This window comes from Notamacropus eugenii, chromosome 2, assembly GCF_028372415.1.
Source record: "Notamacropus eugenii isolate mMacEug1 chromosome 2, mMacEug1.pri_v2, whole genome shotgun sequence".
Classification (NCBI taxonomy): Eukaryota; Metazoa; Chordata; class Mammalia; order Diprotodontia; family Macropodidae; genus Notamacropus; species Notamacropus eugenii.
In genome coordinates this window covers 35,680,437-35,688,934 of record NC_092873.1, presented here as the reverse complement: position 1 = coordinate 35,688,934, position 8,498 = coordinate 35,680,437, and the positions used below count along the sequence as shown (strand labels likewise).

General features: G+C 50.4%; 2 protein-coding genes across 3 annotated transcripts; one reads left to right on the top strand and one right to left on the bottom strand.

Annotated features, from left to right (window-relative positions):
* SEBOX (SEBOX homeobox) lies at positions 1-1,579 on the top strand. The gene is made up of 3 exons (XM_072639759.1): positions 1-107; positions 754-914; positions 1,094-1,579. Exons 1-3 carry the CDS (start codon positions 26-28, stop codon positions 1,481-1,483), a joined length of 633 nt encoding a protein of 210 aa, XP_072495860.1. The 5' UTR covers positions 1-25; the 3' UTR covers positions 1,484-1,579.
* Positions 1,580-3,385: 1,806 nt separating this feature from the next.
* VMA12 (vacuolar ATPase assembly factor VMA12) lies at positions 3,386-8,487 on the bottom strand. Of its 2 annotated transcripts, none has more exons than XM_072639753.1 (6): positions 8,175-8,487; positions 7,490-7,563; positions 6,989-7,078; positions 5,694-5,736; positions 5,367-5,479; positions 3,386-5,054 (listed from the first exon to the last, which is right to left on the bottom strand). In XM_072639753.1, exons 1-6 carry the CDS (start codon positions 8,389-8,391, stop codon positions 4,959-4,961), a joined length of 633 nt encoding a protein of 210 aa, XP_072495854.1. In that variant the 5' UTR covers positions 8,392-8,487; the 3' UTR covers positions 3,386-4,958. The 2 variants fall into 2 exon arrangements, with proteins under 2 accessions (XP_072495854.1, XP_072495855.1); XM_072639754.1 differs by having other exon boundaries at positions 5,396-5,479.
* Positions 8,488-8,498: the final 11 nt, after the last annotated feature.

Here is an 8,498-nt window from a genome sequence, read left to right as displayed (position 1 = left end):
TAGGACCCTGAGAGGAGCTCAAGTCATGGCCAGACTCCTCCACTCAGTGCTTGACTCCCCAGGAGGGGAATCGATCTCTCGACCTCCGATGGATGCCTCAGAGGCAGGTGGGGCTGAAGGGGATCAGAAAGAAGAGGGAGACTGAGGTGTACATGGATAAGACAGGGGTAGCCCCATGAAGAAGGAAGGGAAGGCAGAGGAACAAAAAAGCTATTGTGGATAAATTAAGGAGAGGGTCAGGGAAGACTGAACATAGGGTTGGGAGGGATGAGGAGGAATTTGATGGTGAGGCATTTGGGAAAGGATGGAGTAGTTGTCAAGTTCAATGAGAAAGAAAGGGTTGGTGGTTGAAAAGAAGATGGGGAGAGGGTGATAGGTTGAATAGAGAGGAAGGGGAGACTTGGGGCTTGAAGGGGAAATATGGGGAGAGATTTGAAGATGCACGGGAGGATGGAAGGGAGGGTTGAGGTACTGGGAAAGGGAGGGCAGGGGGATATTGGGAGGAGATTGACGAGGAAAGGTTAAGGGAGATTGGGGTGAGAGTTTGGGTGGTTGGAGAGGAAGGATGGGGAGAAAGTTGGAGGGAAAATTGGGAGAACTTTAGGGGTTTTAAGATTAAGAGAAAAGTTGGAGGAAGGGGGAAGACAGAAAAGCAGGGATGTGGAGGACAGGGAGGGGCACTGGAAGGGGGCCAATTTAGAGGCGAATGTCCATAGCAGTCCTGGCCTTACCTTTAGGTCATTCCATTTGCAGGTCATGCCCCGGTGCCAAGCACCAGACGTCGGAAACGCACCACTTTCAGCAGGGGGCAGCTTCTTGAGTTAGAGAGAGTGTTTGCAGCCCGACCTTACCCAGACATTGGTACCCGAGAGCAGTTGGCACGGCTCACCCGTCTTCCTGAGGCCAAAATTCAGGTGAAACTGCCTGCCCGGCCCTTTCTACCCATCCTCCTCCAAAGAGCTGGGAAGCAGGACTCCTGAGTCAGGTCATCCTTCCTCTGTGTCTCAGACTTTGCTTTGTGAGGTTCCTTCCCCACCTTTGTTTCGGGAAATGGAGTTTGAAGCTGAAATTGATCCTCCTTCCTCATTTCCAGGTTTGGTTTCAGAATCGGCGGGCCAGAAGAATCAAGAGCAGGAAGCCAGAAGGATTGAGTTCTTGGACCAAGGATCCCCGGGGAACTCTTCCTCCGGCCAATAACCCTCTGCATCCCCAGAACCTTGAGAGCTGGGGACACACCTCACCACATGGTAGTGACCCCAACTCAGGCGGGCTGCTCTTTTGTCCCACTGCTGGCCTGGCCCCGGGGCACAGTAGTATGAGGGTCAAGGTATTGGGCCCTGGGGGAGTAGGTCCACCTGGGGGGGTGTCCAAGTCTCCAGGGCCACTCCATCGATGGGAACGTGGTGCTGCTCAGACATCTCTGGGCAGCCTCTCTGACCTGATCTATAATGCAGCCATCGTCACCAACTTGGATGATGCCTAATCTGGGAGCTAGAGACCTTTCCTCTTCTCTCATCCTAGGATGAACTCCTTTTTCTTTGACTCTGGAAACTCTTCACATCAATAGCCGATTTCCTGCTCAGGTCCCTTCCCTAGATAAGAATTACTTGAGGGGGAAACATCTGATTTGGGTTTCTTTTCTCCTTTTCCAAACACTTCCAAGAACCAATAAGGAGATCTGGGCTGAGAATATATTTGAGGGAGGTCCAGGGGCAGGGAATCAGCTAAAGATGCCTGCATGTATAGGCACAGGGCTAATCCCTTCAGGATAGAACATCCTTTTGCAAACAGGTCAGGCCTATCCCCAGGAGGCCAGCCTTCTCAATGCACTGTCCTGGACCTGGGGGCAGAGACCTCAGAATCACCCAGGGATCTCAGCAGTCATCTAGTACAATCCATACACCAAAGGAATCCCCAGTACCACATACAATATCAGATGCCTATTGTCCCCTGCAGCTGGATGACTGTAGGTGAGAGATCCCTTTGGGAGGGGTTGGGTGAGTTGGTGGTCCTTTGGAATGACAAATTCCCAATCTCCTCAGCTCTCCAGTCAGGCTAACCCTCAACTCCCAGCCAGATACATTTTCCCTCTCTGAAGGCAGATGTCCACTTCCCTCTCAACCCTCCCTGACATTACTTAATTACAATCCAAAATCCATGTAAGCAGAGAGAGCTGGGTAATTAAAATGCTCTCCCCATCTCTTCACTTTCCAGATGATGCTCCATGTATGCTGCGGTCCAGTTCACAGAGGGTTAACCTCCCCTTCCTACATCCCTCCCCACCTCCCCCACATGGACAAATTAATCTGGACCATGGCACCTCTGTGACCAGAGGGAGAAATATCATTTTTCCTGAGGAGGGAATATTATTAAAGTAATAAAGAGAAACCCAGGGCCCTGAGCTTATCTGGATTTGAATTAGAAGTGCTCTGACCCCGGGTTCCAAGGCCCACCTGACACCAGCCAGAGGATCCTGTACATAATGGGGTATGGGAAAGGGAGGGCAGTGTGTTTCAGCCCATCTATCAGCTGTAATACCAACTAATCTCTCAAATAAAAACAAACCCCTCTACCTTAATCTGGAGCTGTTTTGTAAATGAGTGGCTGGGGGGTGATGTGGTGGTGGTGGTGATAGAGATGGGGCCTCCTGGGAATTTATCTCCATTGCCTAATCCCTTAATAGGACCAGGTTACAACACAGATCCCCTAATATTGGAAGGGATTTAGGAGGATGTTTAATCAGAGGCCAGGGCTCCAGTCAACGGACACTGAGCAAAAGCAAGGGCTTCTTTTTCCATAATCCCCTCCCCTATTCCCTGAGTCCCAGGGACATCCCCAAGCATGGGCAAATGTATGGGCTCCCTTCAGCTTAAGCCAAAGGAAGCACATTGCTTTCATATTTTCACGGGGATATTGGATCTGGATGGTGAAGCATGGGCCAACTAGTGACCAAGCAAGAGTCTGGGGGAAGGAGGAGGAGGCCTAACTCTTGTGGTATGGCCTTCCTAAGTTAGGCTGACTGACCACCCTTCTCTCCTTGATTTCTCCCTCTTGGGATGAAGCACTCTTTTCTAGTGAAAACAGGAACCTCCTCCCATTCCCACAAAGTGGCAGATGGTGGACACAAAACCAGGGAACAGTTGTTTAGAGAGGCCTTACTGGGGATGGGAAGTGGAAAGGATTTATTCAGAAATGGAGGTCAGGCAACAAAAGACACTGTTAGATACCTAAGGGCTAAGGTCAAGCAGAGCAGACCAGGAACACAGGCTGGAGGATCACTCTTCTCAGAACACCCTGTAGGACCCCAGGGTGCTCAGTCAGAAACTTTCCTCTGGGAATGTGAGCTCAGAGTAGCTAAATTACCAAACATTTGCGCACACACATAGTCTAGTATTTTGGCATTTTTTTTTTACTTAAACATTTAAACTTTAATAGTTATATAAATACTATTGGAAAACAGCACTTAAGGGCCAGAAATTCCTTCCTGGAGCTCAACTCTGTGGGCCGCAGAATAGTTTAACTACCTTCTTATAGTCAGGAGCCTTTTTGGGTAACAGGATATGAAAATGAATTCTTTAAACAACTTTATGCATATTGCATATCTATATATACAGAAACACCCTTTACATGCACAAAGTCTGCCTGTGTGTGTACACTTATACCTTTTCTGACACGGTAAGCCACCCCATAGGCTACATTAGACACACATATGTAAAACCTGAAGCTGTTGTCTTTGACGTGTCCCTAAAAACCACAGTGCAATGCAAAAATCTTGCAATAAAAAACAAAGTTTGTGGGAGAACGGGGTTAGGACAACAGTCGATAATGTCACCAGGGACACATTTAAAAAAGATAGCAACCTAACAAAAATGGTAGCAGTTCTATACATATTAAATGGTCAAGAAATACATAAACTGTACAAAAAACAGCCATGGCCCCTGCAGCCTCAGCTGATGCTCTGCCAGAGTCCCAGTTCCCACAGGGCCCAGGTTGCCAGAGTCCAGCTGCTTTGGGGGGGAGGGTGGTTTCAGTGGATGGCAACTCCTAGGCTAGGGATGGGTGCTGGCCAGAAAGGAAGGTGGGGGAAGAAGTACACAGATCAGCCCTTGGCAGCTCATAGCTCCCACTGCACCATAAGACATAGGGCACTTCACCTTGAAAAAGACCAGGAGTTTGCTTGTGGAACTGGGTGTTGGAACGAACGGTGGATGCTTATGAGTTATCATGAACAGGTGTAGTTTTCTGTCAGATGAAACGGTACGTAAGCAAACACAAAATCTGAGTCATGCTCAAATTGTTCCCAAATATATCAATCACAGTGGAACAGATTCACAGTTTTCAAAACAAGCATCATAGCAGAAGTGACTGTATGTTCTTTGGAGTCAGAGGAATGACTTATGTGGTTAAAAATAGACATATAGGTTTTACTACCCCTTCCTCTCCATTCTTGTATCAGAGGACCTGGAGCTTTGAATGCAGGAAGCCTCAAAGACTCCGAAGGGAGGGAAACATACACAAAATCACCAAGATGGATGCCAGGAAGAGCAAAAAAAATCTTAAGGTAAACAGGCAGAAACTGAAATAGACAAAATTCCTTTGCAGGGTCTGGCTAGAGGCTGCACGGGTAGGTTTTTCCTGCCTCAGTATTCTCTACTGTTCCTCTTTGAGTCCAAATGGGCACCAGCTTGGAGTGGGCAGTGACCTCAGTCCTGTGGTGTTCAATGCAGGTGGCTGGGTTTGAGGGGCACGGGCAGGGATGAGGCAGTGGGTGTGGTAGCAGCCCCAGTCCTCCTCCTTGGACCTTAACCCAAGGCCACATGCAGAGGAGTGTCTGCTGAGTGATGTGAAGGGCCAAGGTTCTGAAGTAGGCTGGCAGCTGTGTGGAAGAAAAGACAGAGCAAAGCCCCCCATCCCAGGATTCATGGAACATCCTTGGTACCCAAGTGGGGTACCAAGCATTAAAGTTCTCCAAGTTCTCCTTCCATGGCCCGAACCATGACGTAGAGCTCAGCCAGACCCACCACAGAGGCCACGATTACTGCTGCCAGCACCCTCTGGGAGAGAGAAACAGTGGGATGGAGATAGTTGCCTGCTTTTGGGCCCTACAAAGTCTCTTGCTCTTTCCTTCCTCCAGCCCCCCAGAAAAAAGTTTAAGTTCTGGCGCCTTCCCGTGTCTGGGTAGGTCACATAGGGACGCCATGAGGGGACCAAGTTTCTCTGGGGATGATGGCTCACCCTTGTATTCTATATGCATATTTATGTTTTGTTCCCTCGAACGCTTAGCTGCCGCCCTTCTGCTACCTTCTAGAAGCATACCCCATGTCCTCAGTCTGGTAGACTACTCCTCTAGCCCAATGCCCCCTTACCGCAGCCATTTCCGAGAAGATGTACTGACTTCCAAGGTAGGTGCAGGTAAAAGCTGCTGCCACAGTGACGATGAAGTTAAAGATGGAGATGACCACTGCCTTCACTGACCTCACTGGGAGCCAAAGTGAGATGGGACAGAGAGCTCAGTCATATCCTGGGGAGTCCTCTTCTCTGCACTGCAGGAAGCAGGCGTGTGCACACATATATAAGCATGCGAGCCCCCTCCCCGCTCTAACTAAGGATCTCAGACAACTCAGGGGGCTGGTGCAGGGAAGGATCATAGTGGTGACGAACTTCCTGTCCCACAGCTTCCCAGAGTGTCTCACCTTGGCAACCAAAGTCAGCTAGCATCCCATTGCGCCTTGTGGCCTGAGAAGAAGAAAAGGCAGATGGTATGCCATGATACAGAAGTGTTCAGTTAAGATTAGCACAGGGCACTCCTCACATTCTTCCTCGTTGCCAATTTTAACTTTTTCTGCCTAAGCTGCAACGCAGGGGTAAGTTACAGATCTCCAATCATCAACACTGAGAGAATTGGCGTTTGTAGACTACACAGTCTGCCCCAGGTTTTGCCTCCAAAGATTTAAGTGAACAGGACTTCTTTTTTCTGCTCGAACAAGCTGGGGGCTTTCTCTAATGGGCCATGACCAAAATATCAGTTGACTTGGTCACTTGCTAGCTAGGAGATCTGTGGGGCAGTTGGACAAAGAAGAGTGAGGAGATATGAATTCTAACCTCAGCTCTGACACTAGCTGTGAAGACACTCAGTCTCTCTGGGCTTTAGCTTCTTCATCTACAAAATGGGGTAATAATACTTGTATAATGGATATGTTAAAGAATCTGAAGAAAGTACTTGGTAAACTTTCTACTAGAACGTAAGATCCTTGATTTAAAAAAAAAAAATGTTTCACCAGTACCCAACCCATAGCAATGCCCAGCACACAGCAAATGGAGTCTGTTATTCAACCGTAGCTTGATCTTAAATTTTCTGAGCTTGTCTTCTCATCTGTAAAATGGGATACCATATTCTCTGCTTATTTTAACAGAGTTGTTATAAGGAACCAAAAAAGATGTGTGAAAAGCTGTTAGAAAAGTATGGCATGGTTTATTCTCTAAATAGAGCCCTCTGGTGCCTAGAACAGACCTCCAGGGGCCAAAAAGAAACCCATCTCTCCTGTGCCACATCCTTCTACAATGAAACCATTAGGAGCATCGATACACTCTGTATTTCCATGGTTCCATGCAACTTAACCTCCTTTCTGTTGGCCTTTGTTGAGTATGAACCATCAACTTACTAGTTGAATTTTTTAATCCATCCATCCACTGTCCTGAGTGAAGCTAAGGAATACCTATTGTTTGAGGAAGGTAAGATTTAATGTTGAAATGGCTTTGTTTTAATTTCAGAGCCATAACGGAACTTGTCTTTAAACAAAGTTTAACCATGTATTTTTTGTTTTTCTTTCCCATCAGATTAGGAAATCTTTGAATGAAGAAACTTTCCCTTCCCAAGGAAGACCCTAGAGGCAGAAATCATGCTTCCTTCCTCTATAGTTCTCTTCCTGATTAAAAAAAAAAAAAAAGCCTTTGTACATAGTCTGAGGCATGAACTGTCAGCCCTCACCTGGCAAGAAACATTTCTGGTGATCCGATTGTACTCCTCGTTGGCCAGCTGCACTTTGATCCGCTCCAGGCGGGCGACCAGCTCTGGATTCTGAGGCAGGACAACATGGGAAGTGTGAACCCCCTGGCCCACCCAAAGTCTCCCCCTGCCTCACTAGCTCTCATCAAGGTTCTAGATCTAAGGCTTTTGATCCTGAAGAAACTGAGCAGAATTGGGACAGCACAAAGTAAAGGTGGGATGCGCAGATGTGGAGCATCCACCCCAGATATGCACACCGACTGAGCACTCCTAGCTCCTACTGGTCTGATCAGCCACAGTCGGACACACTGAAACTTGGCTTTACCATGGGGATGTCATTTTGGAAGATCTAACGTCATGAGGCTGCAGCAGCTCAGGCTCTCTAGGTCTAGGCTTTTCTGTACCTAAGAGGGGGTCGATGCTACAGGTGAATACAAGCACCCACTGGGCCAAGGCTCCCCGCCCCCATCACCTGTTACCTACCCTGGGGGGTCTCACCACCTCTGGGAGATGGATCTCACTGCCTTCCAGGAGTTCGTGAAGGAAGGGAGGGGACCCTAGGAAAAGAAGGTTGGTACGGTGATTCCCACCCTGTCTGCCGGGTGGGGGCCGCTCACTTTGACCCCCGAATGGGATTTGTCAATGAGAAATGCCTGACCCACGAGTGACTCCTGCTGCGCAGGCGGGGCATCACGACTGACTTGGGAGTAATTTCCGTGACTGCTGGGGGAAGAGGCCTGGAAAAGGGGGAAGGTAAAGCACGATCCCTCGGGTTACTTTCACGAGTGGGCACAGACGAGCGGGCCCCAAAGGGCTAACGATCGCCGAGTCATTTAAATCTCCTTTCCCTCGATGTTCGCAGGAGCCAAGCGTGAAAGAGGAGCGGCGGCCTGCTGGGGTCCGGACCCGGAAGTGTTGGGGATCCCTCAGGACGGCCCCCAAAGAGGAGACTGACATCTGGGGCGGCAAGGGGGCGGGACTGGAGTCTCAGTCCGCCCCTTCCTCTGAGGCTGACCCAGGTTTCAGACGCGCGTGACTCGCGCGGGGTCACCCCGGCCGGCAGCGAGGCCAACGGGGGCTGCCATCCGAACGCGGTGCCTCGACGTGTGCGGCTCGGGGGCACGCGGCGAGCCCCTCTCCCCTCCCACCGCCCGGAGTTCGCTCTCACCCTGCTCCCGGAGGTGTTCGTGCAGCTCTCGGAGCAGGCGGAAGGGCACCAGGGGCCGGGGGTCTTCGCCCTCGCCCTCGCCCTCGGCGGCCTTCTTCCTCCTCAGAGCCGCCTCCAGCCGCGCCCGCAGCTCCCGGGGCAGGCGCTCCGCCTCCAGCTCCCCTCCGGCGCTCAGGGCCCGTCGCAGCCGCTCCCCGGCGCGCACGGAGGACGCCATGTTGGGTCGGGAGGTGTCAGGTGACCGGAGGCGGGGCCGCCGAGAACTTCCGGGCGAGTCCTAGAGCGACCTCTCCGGGCGGGGCGGGGCGCGGCGCGCGGGGCCTT